The 21,463-nt window shown below is 44.7% G+C and overlaps 1 protein-coding gene across 17 annotated transcripts in view; it reads left to right on the top strand.

Moving 5' to 3' along the window:
• The window catches only part of ptprt (protein tyrosine phosphatase receptor type T), a 297,385-nt gene that overhangs the window by 199,644 nt on the left and 76,278 nt on the right, over positions 1–21,463 (top strand). For 8 of the 17 annotated variants that reach the window (XM_035389554.1, XM_035389544.1, XM_035389552.1 and 5 more), the window contains one exon: positions 8,685–8,717. The exons of 3 other annotated variants lie outside the window; for them this stretch is intronic. In XM_035389554.1, the coding sequence (XP_035245445.1) occupies positions 8,685–8,717 (33 nt within the window). Of the gene's footprint in view, positions 1–8,684; positions 8,718–15,970; positions 16,001–21,463 lie in introns of all 17 variants that reach the window. 6 more of the 17 variants (XM_035389556.1, XM_035389553.1, XM_035389548.1 and 3 more) reach the window with 2 other exon arrangements.

Below are 21,463 nucleotides of genomic sequence, written 5' to 3'. Positions count from 1 at the left end.
TGAATACCAGTGTATTCCTCCTTATAGTAGCTGTGCTGGATATTGCCAGGGAGTGCTTCTGTTCAACTTAGTTTGTGTAAGTGTTAGCTTTAGCTTTGTGTTATTGTGAGCTTTAGCTTTGTGTTAGCGTGAGCTCTAGCTTTGTGTTAGTGTGAGCTTTAGCTTTGTATTTGTGTGAGCTTTAGCTTTGTGTTAGTGTGAGCATTAGCTTTGTGTTAGTGTGAGCTTTAGTTTTGTGTAAGTGTTAGCTTTAGCTTTGTGTTGGTGTGAGCATTAGCTTTGTGTTAGTGTTAGCTTTAGCTTTGTGTTAGTGTGAGCTTTAGCTTTGTGTTGGTGTGAGCATTAGCTTTGTGTTAGTGTGTGCTTTAGTTTTGTGTAAGTGTTAGCTTTCGCTTTGTGTTAGTGTTAGCTTTAGCTTTGTGTTGGTGTGAGCTCTAGCTTTGTGTTAGTGTGAGCTTTAGCTTTGTGTTGGTGTGAGCTCTAGCTTTGTGTTAGTGTGAGCTTTAGCTTTATGTTAGTGTGAGCTTTAGCTTTGTGTTGGTGTTAGCTTTAGCTTTATCAACAATGAAATTAAACAAGCACAATCAACAGTTAGGTTTACAATATTTTTATTTTTGTTAGTCATGTTGTAAATAGTATTGTGCTATTGACTAATGTTCATTTAAATGTATTAGTCTATGTATGTCAAAGCCAACACCGTTGTCTGAGCCTATGCCTACTGCAGCATCATGAGTTCTGGAAAAAAACACAGCAAAAAAGACCAAAGTGTCAACTGGCTTCCTCCTTCGGTCTGATTTCCAAGGAAACACAAATGTGACCATTTCTGCTCAGAAATCATGCGATTTGAAACACTGTGTAGCTCTGCAATCCCACGTAGTCAAAATCTGTGACATTTTGTGCCGGTTTGTATGGAAAACCTAACGTATAAATGTCAAAACCCGTTTATTTCAAGGCACAGGTTCAAAAAGAAAGATAAAAAAAGGTTTAATTGTAAGTCGCAAATGCAAAGCACACTAACCTTAAGTTTAATTAGCAGAAAGCCACTTCGTACTGTCTCAGTTTTTACGCCGCTCGGTTGATCCCCACCCATCGAGAGCATGTCTGTATTTTCTCTGAAATTCACTACATTAGCAGCGGGTGCTATGTGGCTAATCAATTCATTAAGAACTGCATGCCTTTCTCGCATATGCATATGCAAATGAAGACGTTGGCATACATTGTTCTAGACGTGTGGAAACTAGTTTTTTAAGAATGTAGTCACATCTTCAGAGCTAGTGACACTGCAGTCCTCCCTTTGAAGACTTGCTGGCCAATGCTGCCTGCTCATTTATGGATAAATCACCTGCCCATTTCCCTGAGAATGACAGCAGTAGTGTCAGTGACAGCGGTAATGTCATTGTTTCCCTCACGTTCCTGACCTGTGCAGTAGTGTTATTCCCGGGCGTCGTCGATTATCTACACGTCCGCGCGACGTAATTTAGATGTAGCCGAAGCGTCAGGTATATGCGCTGCGTGCGCATCGCTCTCCACCTGTGCCTGTGTCGGAGACAGACAGACAGCCAGGTGTGGGGTCTGAAAGGGTAGCGCCGTGGAAACGCCCTACCGCGTGTCCTCTTAATCACGCGCGGATCAGGCTGTTCGGCGCTCGCGGCGGACGCCAGCTTGCGGAGGGAGAGGCAGACGGGCGCCGCTCGGCTTTATGCGTTTATAACGAGCGCCGCGCGCGGCTCCTTCGGGTTCGGAATTACACGCCTCCCTGCGCGCACCTGGGCCGCTTTAATGGAACTGGGAGCGGTGCCCCTAATGAGGACGTCTGAGCGCGCTCAGTGCGTTCCGCCACGGCGGTCACTGGCCCTCAGCGCTACTAATACGTTCAGCATGATATTGCGCTTTTTCAAGAACCCCACTGACGCCGTCCGATGTCACACACACGCACAGAAATGATTAGAAAATGACATTATGACAAGAACCGTATTCCAAGAAGCCCCTAAAAATAAATGAGCAATCTTAAAAAAATCAATGGTGATCTGTAGATGACTGTGGCAAACACGCCTGCCACAGGCCACCGAAGTGGCTTTCTTTGGGGCCCTCCAGCACAGAGACACAGGGAGAAGATGTTCAAAACAGTCCACATTTATTCCACGAGGGTTTGGCAAGATGGTAAAGCCAAATGAGCAGATGTTAACCCTGTCATGACGGAAGCTGCCTGGTGTGGGTGGGGATGGCAGATTTAACCTGTGCGCAGTGATTACCTCACTACGCACAGGTGCAGCCACTCCTGTTCCTGGGTCCAATTAGCCTGGCCAATTATCTAATTCTTCACCAATTATCCAATTGGCCAGGTCTAATTAGCTTGACCCAGGGCAGGTGTGGCTGCTTAAACCAGCCATCCCCACACCACATACCCCCAACGCCAAACTGAGGCCAGGGAGAATCACGGGCCAAAGCCTACCCCCCCCCACCCCCCACCCCCCACCCCCCACCCCCGCACTCCCAACAAAGCAAAAGACAAATAAAAAATAAAAACCACTCTAAACACGCTACAAAATTTTTTTTTAAAAGTCAGGGTGGGTGGCCCCGGAACAGTCCAGTACATGCGGTGACCCTCCTTCGGACGACAAGGCAGCCCTTCTTCCTCCTCCCTCCTGGAGCACGGGAAGTCCTGGGCTGCTCTGCTGGCTGGTGGGGGCGTCACCGGCTTGGGCTGTTCCAGGGGCTGTGGTGGGGTGGCTGGGCTGGTGGGCTGGTGGACTGGCCTTGTGGTGCTGGGGATCAGGAACCCTCGTGGCTGTGGTGGCCGCCAGTCGGCTCTGCTGGCGGGCGGCTGCAGGCTTATCCCCTCATGGGCTCCGGGCAAACCAACCAGGCCAAAACAAAGAACTGAAAACGACCAAACGGACGAGAAAGGAAGCAAAACGGCGCGGCCACCGCTCGTGCGCCGCCCGTGGCTGACCCGCCTTCCCGGCCAAGTCCAGCTCACGGCGCGACCACCTCTCGTGCACCGCCCGTCGCTGACCTGCCTCCTCGGCCAGGTGCAGCTCCTCAGCATCCCAGCTGAGGATTGCCTCCTTCCCCTCCCTGGTCATCTTCCGCTCCCCATTTCTGGCCCGGAGGATCCGCCCGAAGCCCTGTCGGGAACACCTCAGCCGCCCCTCCTCCAGTGTGCTTCCTGGCCGGCCCTCCTGTGCCTCTTTCCTGTGCCGGAGGAGCCCCACGTTGGGCGCCACTGTGGCAAACACGCCTGCCACAGGCCACCGAAGTGGCTTTCTTTGGGGCCCTCCAGCACAGAGACACAGGGAGAAGATGTTCAAAACAGTCCACATTTATTCCACGAGGGTTTGGCAAGATGGTAAAGCCAAATGAGCAGATGTTAACCCTGTCATGACGGAAGCTGCCTGGTGTGGGTGGGGATGGCAGATTTAACCTGTGCGCAGTGATTACCTCACTACGCACAGGTGCAGCCACTCCTGTTCCTGGGTCCAATTAGCCTGGCCAATTATCTAATTCTTCACCAATTATCCAATTGGCCAGGTCTAATTAGCTTGACCCAGGGCAGGTGTGGCTGCTTAAACCAGCCATCCCCACACCACAATGACATTTATAGATTTTGTTTAGTTTGTTTTTGAGTTTTATCTGAGATGGAAGATAAGGCCCCCTGCACTGCCTTTGCGAGCTCTGCCACGTGTGTTAATTAATGCTAGCCTGTGCCTGCATAAGTGTGTGTGTCTGTGTCTGTAAATGCGTGTCTGTGTCCGTAAGTGTGTGTGTCTGTGTCCGTAAGTGTGTGTGTCTGTGTCTGTAAGTGTGTGTGTCTGTGTCTGTAAATGTGTGTGTCTGTGTCCATGTGTGTGTGTGTCTGTGTCCGTAAGTGTGTGTGTCTGTGTCCGTAAATGTGTGTGTATGTGTTCATGCATGTGTGTGTCTGCGTCCATATGTGTGTTTCTGTGTCCAGAAATGTGTGTTTAAAAAAAAAAAAAATTTATTTAACCTTTATTTACCCAGGGTAGGTTCGCTGAGCACGGATGCTCTTTTGCAGGAACGCCCTGCTTCACACTCATACACATTCACACCTGGGAGCTGCCCAGTACAACCACAATCCTCTGTTGTTGGCCACTGAGAAGCTCCACTGGAGGGAGAGAACATTTTTTAGCCAATTAAATCAGGGGATGATTAGGTGGCAAGTTTTTGCGAGAGCCAGATCTGGGATTTTAGCCAGGACACCGGGGAACCCCCTACTCTTTGCGAATAGTGTCATGGGATCTTTAATGACCACAGTGAGTCAGGATCTTGGTTTAACGTCTCATCCGAAAGACGGCATCTCCTACAGCACAGTGTCCCCGTCACTGCACTGGGGCATTGGGGTTCATTTGACCAGAGGGAAGATTGCCCCCTGCTGGCCCACCAACACCACTTCCAGCAGCAACTCAGTATTCCCTGGTGGTCTCCCATCCACGTACTAACCAAGCCCACACTTGCTTAGCTTCAGCCAGTCGGCAGGAGCAGGGTGCGTGGTGGTATGGCTGCTGGCAATGTGTGTGTCTGTGTCCATAAGTGTGTTTTTCTGAAGTGCATAAGTGTGTGTGTCTGTGTCCATGCGTGTGTGTGTCTGTGTCCATGCGTGTGTGTGTCTGTGTCCGTAAGTGTGTGTATGTCTGTGTCCGTAAGTGTGTGTGTCTGTGTCCGTAAGTGTGTGTGTCCGTGTCCATGCGTGTGTGTGTCCGTGTCCGTAAGTGTGTGTGTCCGTGTCCATACGTGTGTGTGTCTGTGTCCATGCGTGTGTGTGTCCGTGTCCGTAAGTGTGTGTCCCCGTGTCCATGCGTGTGTGTGTCCATGTCCGTAAATGTGTGTGTCTGTGTCCGTGCGTGTGTGTGTCTGTGTCCATGCGTGTGTGTGTCTGTGTCCATGCGTATGTGTGTCTGTGTCCGTGCGTGTGTGTGTCTGTGTCCATGCGTGTGTGTGTCTGTGTCCATGCGTGTGTGTGTCCGTGTAAATCAGACATGTGGAGCCGGTATGCTCATAAATAGTTGAGCCCGTCCTGTTCAGCCGTTGGATGTAGAACAGGGTCACGGGAGAAGAGCACTTAGCCAGCGGTGCCCTAAAGTATCCAGCTTTGCCATCATCCATATTTCATACCGGTTACACCCAGAAAGCGGGACCCCACTGTTTTATATATCAGAAGCGTTTTCGTGCCGTTCACCTCCGATGAATTATTTGCAGAAAAGCACTTGCGGTAAGGGAGTAAACTGCTGTTTTAATTTTTCATGGCTGGTGATACATATGTTTCTGAGTTGTACAGACAGGCTCCATTTAAAAAAAAAGAAAAAAAAAAGAAAAGGCAATGATGATGCAGGAATGAATTGGACAGCCTGACGAGGCCCTAATGGTGGTTTTATGTTTTTTGGTGCGCTCGCGCTGGCTCTGGGGCCCTTGCGTTTCGCTTAAAATCCACTTCTTATGAATTTCACCCTAAATTGTGTTTAAGTATTTATGCCCCTAAAGGAGGAATTGATGTTCATCGCTGACTGTATGCTCACAATGCAGAATAAGGGGCAGAGGGGTGTCTTTCGTAACCTAAATAAACTGTGTGTTGTTTAATTCAGCAACCTGTGAAAGGTGCTTCCTTAGAGTTATATAACACGTTCATAAGCAGGCCATAGCACCTTCATAAGCACTGCACCGGCCTACGATGCAGTCTGTGTTATCTCATTCTATTACTACAGCAATAAGGGCAATGCGTTTAGAGATGAATAACGAGACCGTATGTGCTAGATCTTATGAACTTTCTTCTCGTCTGTTCCTGTGAGTGCAAAAACAAATGATAATAGTGACTGTGTTCAGGAGCAGTCTCATTACACACTGGCGCCCTGTATTCACTGTAGATTAGCAATGGGCTGAGCCTGGAGGAAGTTCTGCTGTGGCCACATGAGCAGAGTAAGGTAGAGCGACTGCTCAGCTGTAAATTTGTATATGCCCTACATGATATCAATAAAGTATTATTAATAATAATTACAATAATGATAATAATAATTCATCTTTATCAGACACAGTGGAATGTCCAATGTTAATTCAGGTCTATCAGAGTTTATATGAGTCTGTTCTGGCCATAGTGGACTCATAAAGTGGACTCACTGCCGGGGCGGCAGTGTAGCACAGTGGGTAAGGAGCTGGGCTTGTAACCGAAAGGTCGCAGGTTCGATTCCCGGGTAAGGACACTGCCGTTGTACCCTTGAGCAAGGTACTTAACCCGAATTGCTTCAGTATATATCCAGCTGTATAAATTGATACAATGTAAAATGCTACGTAAAAGTTGTGTAAGTCGCTCTGGATAAGAGTGTCTGCTAAATGCCTGTAATGTAATAAAATACTCTGTAATAGTTGATTTAGCCCTGAATGTTTTGAATACTGCGGAAAGAAGCTGCTACGTGAATCAGAAAACGCAGTGCATTCTTACACTTCATAAAAGGCGCTGGAGGTTTGTGATTGATTTGTAGTGCAGCAGCGGACAGGAGACTGCTGCATGGCGTGTGTGGGATTTCTATGGTTACAGGCACGATTCGGCTGCATGGCGTGTGTGGGATTTCTATGGTTACAGGCACGATTCGGCGCATGATGCATGTGGGATTTCTATGGTTACAGGCACGATTCGGCGCATGATGCGTGTGGGATTTCTATGGTTACAGGCACGATTCGGCTGCATGATGCGTGTGGGATTTCTATGGTTACAGGCACGATTCGGCTGCATGATGCGTGTGGGATTTCTATGGTTACAGGCACGATTCGGCTGCATGATGCGTGTGGGATTTCTATGGTTACAGGCACGATTCGGCTGCATGATGTGTGTATTTGGGCCTGTCAGTTCTTTAGCGTGTTGCAGAGAAATGAATAACGAGTGGCAGGTTGATTTTTTACCGGGATATTGAGAAATAATACAGTTTCCGCTGTGCGTAACGTTATCTATGTCTTCGCCATATCCCGTGACTAATAGCTATTACTGGCACCATATGGAGAAAGCGTATGTGAAACCAGCTGGGAGAGGCTGCTTCGGTTGTTTAGGCTTGTGCGTGTTTTGCTGACTGAATTTTGGGGCATTTTGCTGGTGCAGGTCTGTAGAGGGGCTTCCTTTGATCGGAGTAGCTGATTTAGCTTCAGTCCCAGGTGAGTCTGGCTTCCCCTGGGATGAGCTGTCCATGTATACTGCGGCTACATCTTATACCTGGAGTGTTCCCTTAAGGGCGCAACAGCAGATATAGGCATGAATTACCATATAGGCCAACCAGAGGAGTAGTTCTCTGTATAGGCTGCTGTTAGCCCCAGGCCCCAGTGCATGATTAGCTTAGCACGATGCTACAGTAGTTCACCCCAGGCCCCAGTGCATTATGAGCTTAGCATCACACTTGTGCTCCCCAGCCCTGAATGTATAATTAGTTTAATGCTGTGCTACTTGCTCCCCAGGACCCAGTGCATGATTACCTTAGCATTATGCTAATGAAACTACGCTGGCTAATCAGGTGACTGCAGTCAGTCTGTCACCTGCAGGTCAAATGTATTCCTTCACTGTGATGACTGCTAGTGGGTGAAGAGGAGCAGAGTGGTGGTTTCCAAACTGGGGAAAAAAAGAGTTACAAACTCTGTGGTTGCAAAACCATGTCAGAACCGGCTAAAAGTGACTCTCTACGTCTCTACTGCTCCATCAGTCTAGAACGACTGTGGAAGTTGTCTTTAGTGTGGTTGGTGACTTGTATTGGTGACTGTGGTTGTGAGGTGACACTGGTTGGGAGATGACTGTGGTTGGGAGGTGACTGGTTAGGAGATGACTGTGTTTGGGAGGTAACTGGTTGGTATGTGACTGTGGTGGGGATGTGAATGTGGTTGGGAGGTAACTGTGGTTGGTAGGTGACACAGGTTTGGAGGTGACTGTGTTTGGGAGATGACTGTGGTTGGAAGGTGACTGTGTTTGGGAGATGACTGTGGTTGGGAGGTAACTTTGGTTAGGAGATGACTGTGGTTGGGAGGTAACACTGGTTGGGAGGTGACTGTGTTTGGGAGATGACTGTGGTTGGGAGGTGACTGTGTTTGGGAGATGACTGTGGTTGGGAGGTGACTGTGTTTGGGAGATGACTGTGGTTGGGAGGTAACTTTGGTTAGGAGATGACTGTGGTTGGGAGGTGACTGTGGTTGGGAGCTGGCTGTTTGGGAGGTAACTGTGATGTGCTAGGTGAGTCTATTGCATAAAGTAGAACATCAATGGCACGCACTCTTGCTTTATGAGTGAACCTCAGGTTTCATGTAAAAAAAGCCATTTTTGAATGACCACTTCCCGACCCAGTAACCGGGAAGCCATCCATCCATCACGCCCGTGCTTTACATCGCCTCAGACGCACCGTGAACCATTCCCGCACGCCCATCCGCCGAAGCAGAAGACCCGCGCCTTCTGCCCCACCCCCTGTCAATCACTTCTCACGGCATGAACATCTTCACGGAATGCAGATGTACTGACTCATTTGTTCTCCTCTCAAACCGAACGGCACGGCTTTGTGTCGCAAAATGTCATCTTTGCAGGGCAATTTGTGTGCACCGTGTGTCAAATTTAACACGGTAAAAAATAGCAATAATGTGGCAACGGCTTTCATGCGATAGTCTCACGCCCTGTCTCTTCTTCCTTCTCCCGACCATGCGACTCCTAGAGACATACACACGTGGAGAGCTCTGAGCGTGGGGTATTGTATGTTTATTTCTGGCTATGCATCCTCACTCCTCACCTCCATCGTTTTTTTTTTTTTTTACCCGTCTGTGTGCTCGGATTCGCCGTCCATCTCTTCCACGCGCACGAGAAACGCGAGGCCCCGCCTCTCTGAGACTGAAGCCTCTGTTCAGGCTCACAGTAACGCCCTCCGTTCCCATCGTCATGAGATGAACATCTGCATCCGTTTCATTTCTCTCATTGCTGGCCTTGTGTTTTTGTGATCACTGAAATCCATCGATAAATGAGAAAACGTATTAAAAAAATAAGAAAATTAGCATGTACGCTAGGTCGTTCATAAGGGCTACATAACACCTTCATAAGCACGTGCCACATGCGTATTTACGTAAGCATGTATGAATGTTTATGTGGTGCTTACAAAGAAAGTGTTGCCTAAAAAACGTTTGTTGCTAAAAGTTGAGCACAGTGAGCGTTGCTACAGTATAGGCATGAATAGAAGGACTTAAGTCAACCTCGTCTGAGTATTGTTTAATTAGAATTTGTGGATTCCTGCCAGCATCCAGTAGTGCATTCAGAGAGCTCCGATCACAGTGTCACCCATATATTTACATCCTCCAGTTCATTGCCAGCTTTTATATTGTGCAATGTCACACTGGAGACAGGCCACGTTTGACGAGCCGCATAAAGACCAAGGCCACTCAATTAGCATATTAAACGGGCTAAATTTCAGAGAGTGAATTTCATGCACTGTAGACTAAGTACACCTTTCAATGAGTGGAATTTGCATAAGCCTCTGGCACAATAATGACTGCTCTTAGCGCTACTCTTTCTGCACTTTACTTGCACTTATCCCTCAAGAGGAAGGGCTTAAAACACTGTTTTACATTCCATGTCAAATTAGTAATTATTTTCCACTAAAAGTGTCACAACCTCCGCGGAGTGGTACACTAATTCGGTTTCATTAACCGCCGCGTGCGTTCGGTTTCCCAGCATGCTTTGCTCTCTCGGTCGGCCCATCTTATCTCCGAAAACGCTTCCCTCGTCTACACTCAGAAGATCTGTCGAGCATTTCAATCCCATCAAAGAGATCTCTGGTCCTGGGTCGCGCGTCGCTGTCTGAACTCGCTAAACACCTGTGAAAGAGTGCGAGAAGCTGGAACGCAACCGGAACGTTCAAACGAACCCGTTCCCCAGCGACTGCGCCGGCGCAGTTCCTAGAAATGCTGTGCGGTTTTTGCTGTGCCGGTCGACAAGATACTGTAAATCCGGAATTTTCCGGTATGTTCCGGATGGTTAGCGCCTCGTAGCGCCCTGCAGCTGGAGCTCCCACGGGCGCTGCTCAGGCAGCGCAGTCACGCTGTGCACAGGAATCAGCCTCAGTCGTGCTGGCTGGCACACAGCCTGTTCAAGCCCGTATGACAATGGCATGGCCTGTGTGGGTGGGTTCATTCTGATATTACTGGGTTACAGTTGCTAATGAGCGTTATTCTGCCACCCATAACACACTCCCTACATAACCTCTGCTAGTACACATAACACACTCCCTACATAACCTGTGTTAGCATACATAGCACACTCCCTACATAACCTGTCTTAGCATACTTAACATACTCTCTACATAACCTCTCTTAGCATACTTAACACACCCCCTACATAACCTCTCTTAGCATACTTAACACACTCCCTACATAACCTCTGCTAGCATACATAATACACTCCCTACATAACCTCTCTTAGCATACTTAACACACTCCCTACAAAACCTCTCTTAGCATACTTAACACACTCCCTACAAAACCTCTCTTAGCATACTTAACACACTCCCTGCATAAATTCTGTCCATGGACATATAACACCCTCCCTGCATAGCCTCTGTTAGCGCACATAACACATGGCCTGCCCGCTCTGTGTGTGATTAATAAGGCCTGGCATAATGAATGGAATTCAGACACACGGGCATGTCGGCTCTGCTGTAATGCCTGCACAGAGCAGCACTGCGAAGGCGCGGAATGCTAATGGCTCAATGAGCCGCACACTCTCAGGTCAGATAATCCATACCGGCTCGCTGATGGATGCATTAATAGTGCTCTGTGCTCTGAGAAGAGGCTCAGGTAGATTTATGGGTACTGATAGATGGAGCTGGAGGAAACGAGCGCCTTTGGCTGAGAACGCAGCCTTGCGAGGTTAGGCCTGGGCCCAGATCCAGGTACATCGTGACAGGTGATTCCGCAATTTATTGGACAAGGGAAGCACACCGTTTAGCAACTGCATAGAAGAATCTGGACAAGAGCAAGAATGAGTAAATACATTTAAAAAATATAAAAGTGGAACTGTTTTCATTGATATTTACGATTGCTACTTGGATGATGATAATAATAATAATAATAATAATAATACTAATAATAATAATAATAATAATAATAATAATAATATTAATAATAATAATAATAATTCAAGGAAATGCCTTTCTTTTGTCAAGGGATTCCCTACAAAGTCACATGAAAGCAATACTGATCATTTAGTAAGGTTTCGGGGGAAGTCCACTGAAAAAGTATAACACTTTACAATCTTTAAAATGATGGTGGTTGTATGTGTCATAATGATATGAACATGTGTTTATGCATGGCTGTACATGTCCGTGCATGCTTTTGCATGTGTTTGTTTACATGTTTGTGTTTGCACTGCATGTGATACTAATCATATGAGTCATCAGTGTTATAAAGCATTTTAAACATCTCAAAAATGTAACTAATGGTGCAATTATATGGCAGCCTGTTCTCTGCGAACGGAAGGGTTAACCTACATAAGGCTGTTTAGCTGGGACACCGAAGAACTGAGAATTCATCTTAAAATATTGAGGCCAAGCGTTTATTGAAAAAAAAAAAAAAAATGAGGCTATTGTTTAAGTGCAGGACTGAATGTGCAGTAAGCAGCTTGTGTGTATTAGTATTTATAGCCACCTTTGGCTGCTGCTGTTGGAACTGTCATGCTCCTGTATTAATACCATGAGGGTGATGGCAGCAGCACTGTTTAAAGGCAATCTGAATTAAAAGGTGGAGACTTATATATTGGTCACATGACCTGGCGGTATTGACTGACTGTTCTCATTGCTGAAATCTATCCACATCAGCCTCACTTATTATGCAAAGCCCTTGTAACACGGGCTTTTCTGATCTTGGTCAAAGCAGCCAGACTGCTCTTGGCTTCTATTGAATTTGTCGAGTTCAAAAAGCATTAAAACATGTCGAGTGTTCTAACACGTTGCTCTCAAAAGCTATTATATCATAATCGGCTTAATTAGCGAGCAGATGCAAATTGTGCCATCCCTCTCTCCGATCGCAGGCGTAGGCAGGTTTCCAGTTAGCCCCGAACCAATTAGCCTCTGTCTGTTCTGGCGGCGTGTGAGGTAACTCTTTTCGGGTTCGCCGTGGGATGAAGAGCTAGTTGGGAAAGTTTTACCTGGTAACGCGCGCAGCGATTTAACGTCCACCAGGGTATACATTTCTATGGTCAGAAGATGGTCAGGGCCCGTGTTGTTTTGTCAAGATATTTGACATGATCTGTCAAACAGGGTGACCAGAATGAGTCGTCAAAAACAACTGAGCTGCATCGCCAATACTGCAGGATGTGGGGGGAGGGGGTTCTGGAAGTGCAGCAGGTAGTTAGAGGGCCACAAACCGTTTTAACTCCAGTGAAAAGTAGACTGTTCCCCAGGTGAACTCGGCTTTCACCATGATTTTCCTGCTTATACTCACAGTGCTCTTTGGCAGAGCAGACTTCAGTTCACACAATTCTGTTGTCCTAATAACCAAGTAAAAGTCCTTTTCACCATTACTATGGTTTTTTTATGAAGAGAAGCTGTAGGGCATCCGTGGCATTGATCAGTGGAGCTGATCTCAGATCGGTTTAATAGCACGCTCCGCTGCACTCTTCTTTGTGTTTCCGTGCTTGGAACAGGTCCCAGATCAGTCGCTTATTCAGAGCTCCTTTACCGCCTTTAATGGATTTACAAAAGGCTGAACTTGTGCAATTATCAGGGTAAGAGCGCAGTTATGGCAGCGCGGGAACATTAACACGATCGTAATACGAGCATAACAGTTTATTACAAACTGCAGATGTCTGTAGGGTTGCAGTTTATATCAGTGTGATATATCGCAGCCTGTGTGCGCCACACATTCTTGTGATTTGTGAGCATATTGTTCAGTTTTGTTCTAAGTGCTCCTTGATACTTCTCTGCTTTATCACTGGCCTTGTGAAAGCGCTACCAATTATATTTTAACATGTAATATCACTGTAAGGAGTATTTGTAAGCATGAATGATGCTCCCTGTACCAGATTGTTCCTTCGTGACTACAGAGCTGCACCCACAGCCATACAAAGTGGATAGGAGTCTGGGGGCAGTGATTTCTGTGTTTCATACTAGTGACGTTGCTACCGTTGCACCTCACACTAGGCGTCTGAAACCATATTAACACAAAACATCACCATGTTTTACTGTACGTCATGTACCGCCCAAAATATTGATGTGATTTTTTGGCCTTTTTGGCTAATAAACCAAGTATGATAATTACATGAATGATAAGATTTTGAACTTTGACTAGATTTGATAAACTTTTTTTTTTTTAAGTCAGATTTGACCTCAGTTTTTCAGTTTATATAAATACTGTATATTGAGAAGTAACTTGAGTTAATTTATTTCTTCATAATGTGGAAACATGGACACAGGCTTTGAAAGGTGAGGGTAATATTTACTGCATCTCAACATTTATAGCAGTCCATTTATGTTACTGAGTGCTGCTGTGAAACCATGGTTACCACAGCCTTTTTTCCAGGGAATTGCATGCCTAGCAGGAAGTGAACGTAGATAACAACAATTGCTATGCATTTTTTTATGTTCTGCTTCAATATAGCGACAGACTCCATCACCATTGATAGAACTATAGAAGAGCTAATCAAGGCTTTTCGAAGCGCTGGTTAGCACGTTAGCTGGTCAGCTCTCATACCCGGAATGGCTTTTCAGGAAAGTTAGGGGCTTTATCTCCATAATTTTCATGAAAAAGGTGTATCATAGCTGAAGAACCGTGCCAGGGATGTTATTAAATCACCCCCCTCCCCCCAACCCCCCCTCACCACCCCCTGTCAACTACTGAACTGGTGAAATGGTTAAATAAGAACAGAAACAGGAAATGAAGAACTATAGAAGTTTTTTTTTTTTTTTTATCTTCACCATTGCATGCAGAGAGAGTCTGGGGTAATGAAAAGCTTTCGGTGCAAACAGAATTCATTAAACATGGAAAGAAAAAAATACATAAAGAGACTGGATCGCCAAGGAAAGGTTTTCTCTGGTTCGTCTTAAGTGGGTTTCTGCTGCTAGGTTGCAAGGGTACTGATTGTAATAAAGGTTCGCAGATTGAGATTGTGGAGTCATTACTCATAGTCATTACTCAAAGAAAATGTCAGTAAATTAGTTTAGCCTGTTCTTTAATTAGGTTTTAACAACGGTAAAAAAACACAAAAAAAACAGAGCCTTCTTCAACACTTGATTATTTGGATATTGAGAGGGCAGCTAATGGCATTTTTAAAGTCCGTGCTGAATATAAATACATTTAAAAGGATGATTAGAAATTGTTGCCCTATGTGCACTTATTTGAAGTTGAGATAGTTGTTTTTTCTGTAAATACAAATAATGATTAAAAACATGCCCACCTTTGTATATGAGGGGCTATGTATAAAAAAGTGCTGTAATTTCTACATTACGAAACCAAAATGTAGAAAAATAACCTTTAAGAAAAGGTGAGAATCTGTACAAAAACCACATGTGAATTGTTTAATTATAAATTTAAATTTGGGAGTACAGAGCCAAATCAATAAACAATGCCTTTGTCCCAAACATTATGGAGCTCACTGTATGTATTGAGTTGAACTGCATTGTAAAGTTAAAGAGAGATACTCATTAAGTTGTCTATTTGCTCTGGAATATTTCTGCTGAGCTGACCTTGTAATAAGAGGTTATAGGTCTGCAAAATTCTGACCATTAGCCAACTCAGGAACTCAAAAATAAAGAAATGAAGACTTATTAAACAAGCAGTTTAGTTTTAATTTTAAATGATTTTAAATACATTGAAGTACAAACAAAGTTTTTAACCATCATTGGTGTTTAATTAAATTGCAATCACTCTTTACTGAGAAACGTTAATTTGCTGAATAGGTCTCACACATCACATATGCAAATAAGGCATACAATTAAACTGGATCAAATAATGTTTCATTAAATGGTTTAAAAAAAGTAAACAGACCAGATTGAAAAATGCATGTTAATCCAGCTCACTCTGTTCAGTTTACTGAGATGTTAGCTTTAGCTTCTGAACGCTGTAGTAAAAATCTCATCCATCTTTGCCTGTAAGGGGTGTAATAGATACATCATCATCACCCATCATGCACTGCAGCTAATACCCTGGGTACCCTTAATGCCATTCATTCCTACTCCGATCTCATTAATGATTTATAAGGCAGATATTTGCCTAACTATACAGATGTTATTCCAGACCTATTCATGTACTAGATTTCACTAGATAAACGTAATGATGGATTATCTTCTGATATCTCAGTTCTAGTTCCATTTTAGCTGGCTGCATGTCATCTGTGGGCGTCCATCTTGTTCACCGAATTCCTCCTCAGCCAGGACTTGGTGACCAAAACGCAGACCGCCCATGCCTAGAGTCGTCTGCGTTGGTGGTACTTCCCGTCTGTCTCGCACTACAAAATGGCCAAACAGTATCCTCTCAGATGGAACCCCCACACCCCTCTTCTTCTCTCCACCCTTCCCTCTCTCTGTCTCCCTCAGTTTCTCCATCTCTCCATCCAGGCATTTCCATTTCTCTCTCTCTCAGGGGGTTTTCCCTGTGATCCGAGGAGAAGCCAGGTGTGCTGCTTTTACAGTGATGCTTTACCTGTGTGTATCCGACGAGGGCCTAAATGCTTCTCGACAGTGTGAGACAGGGACAGAGACAGAGACAAGCCGGGCCTACCCTGGCAGACATGGGTTAGAAAGCACTCTGAGTGATATGTGTGGGGATATCTGCTTGCCTGTGGGGTGCCCAGAGGTCTGTAAGGAAACAGCTTTCCAATGTTTCTAACCCGTTTTTTTAACCAGCCGTTTCCTCCATCAGCTCTTTGTGTTCCATGCGAGCGGCACAGATAACTAATCAACCTGTTTGTCCTTTTTTTGGGTGCTCAAATTTGTCCCACTGGCTCACCTTCATGCCTCAGAAGACATGCGCATTCCTACTCTTATTACCTGTAAGTAGAATCGAGAAAAAGAACATCTTCCTTTTGTTCCATTCTCTTATCTATTCTTCTTTTGCTTTTTTCTTGTCTTTTATCCTACATAGCTTAACATTGTTCTGAGCCTTCGGTGAGATTACCCCACTCCCCCCCCCCCCCCACACTCCTCCTATAAAGTACTTTAATGGTTCCATCACCATATTTTTAAGATAAATGAAAAGCACTTTTGAACCCTTCACTTGGATAAAGGTGAGATGCATTGTTGTATTATTGAAGGAAAATTACAGACTTGGCATGTTATATCTTCTTTGAAGAATGCAAGACGGACACATTTTCTCCAGGTGCTTGTTGGGTAAATCTGTTTGAGAGGAGAGAGAGCTGTCGCTGCTCCACCCGCTCTCCTTTGGCAGCCATTTTATCTGACTGAGTAACTCGTGGGTCCCGTCTCCCATCTGCGAGCTGTTTGTAGGACTCCCCAAACTGCAGTTAGGCTTTCTATCCAATCCCTTCTGCTCCCCCGGCCATGTCATGGTGAAAGAAGCATCTCAACACCAATCAGAAAGAGTGCTGTGTTCCTGCATGTACATTCTATCCAATCAGAAAGCATGCTATATTCCTGCATGAACACGTTATCCAATCAGAAAGAGTACTGTATTCCTGCACAAACATTCTATCCAATCAGAAAGCATGCTATATTCCTGCATGAACAAGTTATCCAGTCAGAAAGAGTACTGTATTCCTGCACGAACGCTCTATCCAATCAGAAAGCATGCTATATTACTGCATGATCACGCCATCCAATCAAAAAGATCACTGTATTCCTGCATGTACACTATCCAATCAGAAAGAGCATGATCTCCCTGTCTGAAAACCCTCTACCCAATCAGAAAGGACATTTTATTCCTGCATGAACACGTTATTCAATCAGAAGGAACATTGTATTTCTGCATGCACATTTCATCCACTCAAGGAGCCTTGTATTTGTGCACTAATTTCGGTATTCTGCTGAAACGAATTAGTAAACTAATTTGCGCCTGGATGAAAGTGATGTTATAGTGAACTTGAAAACTACTTTTAAAGTCTGTTAAACCACTTTTCCACACCGCAATGTTCCCTGTTTGCCCCGACACCACCCCTAAGATCCCCACTGTTTTTTCCAGTCAACAGAAAAGACTCCTCTTTTGGGCCTGATCCTCTGGTTGAACAGTGTTTAATGGTATTTCCAGTACATACAAACCTACAGAGGATAAACTCAATGACTCCTCTTGCAGTTTAAGATCCTAGCATAAAGGAGGTAAGATGCTGAGGCGTTTAATGGTACAGTAGTTTAATGGTACAGTAGTTTTATGGTGTAGTATTTCAATGGTACAAGAGTTTAATGGTACAGTAAGTAGATCTATGGTAGAGTAGTTTAATTGTGCGGGTGTTTAATGGTACAGTAGTTTAATGGTAGAGTAGTTTAATGGCAGGCGAGTTTAATGGAGTTATAGTTTGTAATGGTACAGTAATTTATAATATCTTTTGTAAGGACGCATCCAGTTAAATCCTGCAGTCGCTTCAAATTAGTTTTGAAAGACAAAATTACATCATAGCAGAACAAGAGGATACGTTTGGCCCTTTGTCTACAGTGCAGTCTACCACACTGTGCAATAATAATACAGAACAGGAACTGTGTATATGGGAAAACAGGTGATATACAGAGTCACCATAACAACTCCACTAACTAAAATATGAAATGGTTTTACAGATTAGGCAGAGCTAGTCTTTAACATGGTCACATTATAAATTATAATTATAAATAAGGCAGTTACTACCCTTTGTCTGGACTTATAAAAAGATGAGGTAAACTTAGTAATAGAACCGATTGCTATGCTGCTTCTTTGGATGCAAAAAGCATTACATGCTCAGTGTATCGAAGGTACATGAGCACAGATGGACTGAGTTTTGAGTAAATTTACAGTAATGAAATTATCTATGCAGCTGTATGCGGTAACATTTTATCTCCTGTCATGATTTAAATCCATAAATCATCGCATAAATGGACTAAGAGTAATTAGTATTATATCAGCGCAGGCATTTCTAAATTGCCTGCGATGGCTTTAATTGGACGTTCTAATACCGACTTGATGAATTGCCGTTTAGGGCAATTATCTATTTTCTTTTAAACAACATCGATTTCCAATCTGTTTCGCAGTTTGATGACAAATGTGTGTCATCTCTCAAAAAAAAAAAAAAAAAAAAACACAATAAAAGTCTCTCTCTCTCCGTGAGAATTCACTCACGCTGACACGCGGAGCGGTTTTCCCCCCCCTCGCTCTCCCCTCCGGTTGTGACACAGCCGAGGCTATAAATCTCTGCTCCCGCCCCGCGAGTTGTCTTCTTGTGACAGGAACGAACCGAAAGGGCACTCCGACTCCGCTCGTTGGTCTCTTGATTAAAGCCCTCGGAGTCCGGCGGACCCCCTTTTTGGGGCGCGCGCCGCCTTTCTCGCGGTAGTTAGCCGCGTCGCCGACCGAGTCCGCTCGGCGAGTGGCACCGCTCGAGCGAAGGGCTGCGGAGACGGGAGTCTGTCGCCGTTCTGATCGGTGTCTGAAACAGAACAGCGCTTTAAGTGTTAGGCCGCCATTTTCACGTCGTGCCCTTTTAGTATTTATCTATCACGTCTGTCCTCGTGTAAAGCTCCTGTGTGACGATAACTTGAATAATCAATGAATAATCAATCGAATAAATACCCTTACTTGGTCCAAACTCTTCCTGGTTGTGTGAGAAAATGATACTTAGAAATAATCTAAAATGTATTATTATTATTATTATTATTATTGTTATTATTATTATTATTGTTATTATTATGCACATCCTAGTCGAAGTGAAGCCGTACATTTTCTGATTTATAATTTTTTCTCCTATAAATTTAGTGTCTGAGGAATATTCAGCCTTTCATATGTTGATGTAGTAATTGATGTCATTTGTTTGCTGTGTAAACCCTGTGTAGCCTTCAGAGGTTCGTTGTATTGGTGCTGTGCTCAGTTCACCTGGGCTGTAGTCATCAGCGGGTGAACAGTTTTTGTTTGCTTTGTGTGGAGTTTGCAGCTCTTTGGGAGGCTTTCTTGGGTGATGCAGTTTAAAGGTTTTGGAAACTGGGTACGGGTGTGGCTACCTTTCCAATCAGGGCCCCTGGAATGTCAGTGAAAGCTGGCTGCCCCCCGGGCAGTTCCCGCTGGAGAGTTCTTCTTCATCGTCTGTCCCACCAGCGTCCTCTGGAGACCCAGAGTGAGGGCACGGCCTTCCTCAGCCTGCTGCTTAAACACACTCTCACCTGCAGTCCTCAGGATTTAGCTCTCATGCTATTAATAATGCATCCGGCTTTGCATTATTACTCAAAGGCTGGAAACCAGTAATTAATTCAGTGTCATTGATGTACATGTATCACAGACAGACACACATGCTCGCACGCACACACACACACACACACACACTCACACTTACACTTACAATTTAAGTGAAATTCTGTCTGGATTTTGGTTCAGTGGAATATCTTGCTCATGCATACAAAAGTAGTGTCTCGAGAAGATTGCAACCCTATGACAAATGAAGTAGTTACAAGTCCATCTCTCCAGTCTTGGATCTAGTTCATTGCGTGCTGCATAAGATGCGTGGAGTCCATATGAATGATGCGAGTTGAGAGAGCATTGGTGAGGTCCAGGTTGAGAGAGCATTGCATGCTGGGTAAGGTCCAGGTTGAGAAGATGTTGCATGCTGGATAAGGTCCAGGTTGAGAGAGAATTGCATGCTGGATAAGGTCCAGGTTGAGAGAGCATTGCATGCTGGGTAAGGTCCAGGTTGAGAGAGAATTGCATGCTGGATAAGGTCCAGGTTGAGAGAGCATTGCATGCTGGATAAGGTCCAGGTTGAGAGAGCATTGCATGCTGGATAAGGTCCAGGTTGAGAGAGAATCGCATGCTGGATAAGGTCCAGGTTGAGAGAGAATTGCATGCTGGATAAGGTCCAGGTTGAGAGAGCATTGCATGCTGGATAAGGTCCAGGTTGAGAAGATGTTGCATGCTGGATAAGGTCCAAGTTGAGAGAGCAATGCATGCTGGATAAGGTCCAGGTTGAGAGAGAATTGCATGCTGGATAAGGTCCAGGTTGAGAGAGAATTGCATGCTGGATAAGGTCCAGGTTGAGAGAGCATTGCATGCTGGATAAGGTCCAAGTTGAGAGAGAATTGCATGCTGGATAAGGTCCAGGTTGAGAAGATGTTGCATGCTGGATAAGGTCCAAGTTGAGAAGATGTTGCATGCTGTCCATGGGTTCCATCAGGCCCATACAGAGACTCTGTAAGGTGAATAATCTGTCTACAGACTGCAAGTGTTCCATTTTCTTATCAATTCCCCAAATTATACTCAATATATTTTTCTATGCAGGGCATCAAATCTTTTGCCTATTGGGAAAAACCACAATGCCAAGAGAACCTATAGAAACCGTGCCATTGTAAACGCTTGAGAAATGAGATGCAGGCTGTTTCTCCCTTTCAAACACTGACTCCTGATTCACTGTAGGCCTACAGATTGCCTATAATTGTGTTATTATGAGAGCATCGAATAATGTGCTATTAGTAGAGCCATGGCTAATGTAAGAGCCAGACCAGCCAGAGCACCACATCCTCGCTTTTAATCAAGTGCTGCTTTGACATTCATTAAATAAGGATTATCACTACTTCATTGCCACTTGCAGTATGCAGGGAATTTGTCATTTAAATGAGCCCATTATAGGAGTTTTCAGCCGAGAGGACTCCTGTAGTCTGGCATTGCTGTGACCTTATGACTCCAGGAGAGGGATTCAAAGGCACTCTTTTTCACTGAAGTTTCACTAAAGCTTTTGGTGCAATTGAACACCTGTATGGCAGTATATTTGTCTCTGCTGAAGAAAAGCAAAAATTTAAGAAGTCAGAACAAAGTTATGAGCGTTCCAGCCAAATGCAGGTCTGTTGGTCAATCGGAATTTGGAGTGACAGCTATGACGCCCACTCAATGAGACCCCACCTACACATGAAATTTTCCTCTGAAATTTTCAACTGAAAATAGAGAAAGCAAAGTTCTGGAAATTATAACCAAAAGGCTGAAATGTCTGATCAGAAGATGGAATTGCAGTAGAAGCAATTGAGTTATTGACAATATTTCAATTGAAACTTTTTCTTTTTTCCATTTAGATTTAGGTTTTGCTCTTATATACAACTTTGCATTAGTTCTTCCTTACATCTTAGACAGTTCCGTATATAGAGCAGTTACACAGTTCAGTATAAGGGAGATTCTACAGTTCCGTATGAGAGCGGTTATACAGTTCCGTATGAGAGCAGTTATACAGTTCCGTGTGAGAGCGGTTATACAGGTCCGTATGAGAGCGGTTATACAGTTCCGTATGAGAGCAGTTCTACAGTTCCGTATGAGAGCGGTTATACAGTTCCGTATGAGAGCGGTT

The sequence above is a fragment of the Anguilla anguilla genome, chromosome 13 (genome assembly GCF_013347855.1).
Source record: "Anguilla anguilla isolate fAngAng1 chromosome 13, fAngAng1.pri, whole genome shotgun sequence".
NCBI lineage: Eukaryota > Metazoa > Chordata > Actinopteri > Anguilliformes > Anguillidae > Anguilla > Anguilla anguilla.
This window is presented reverse-complemented; position numbering and strand designations above follow the sequence as displayed.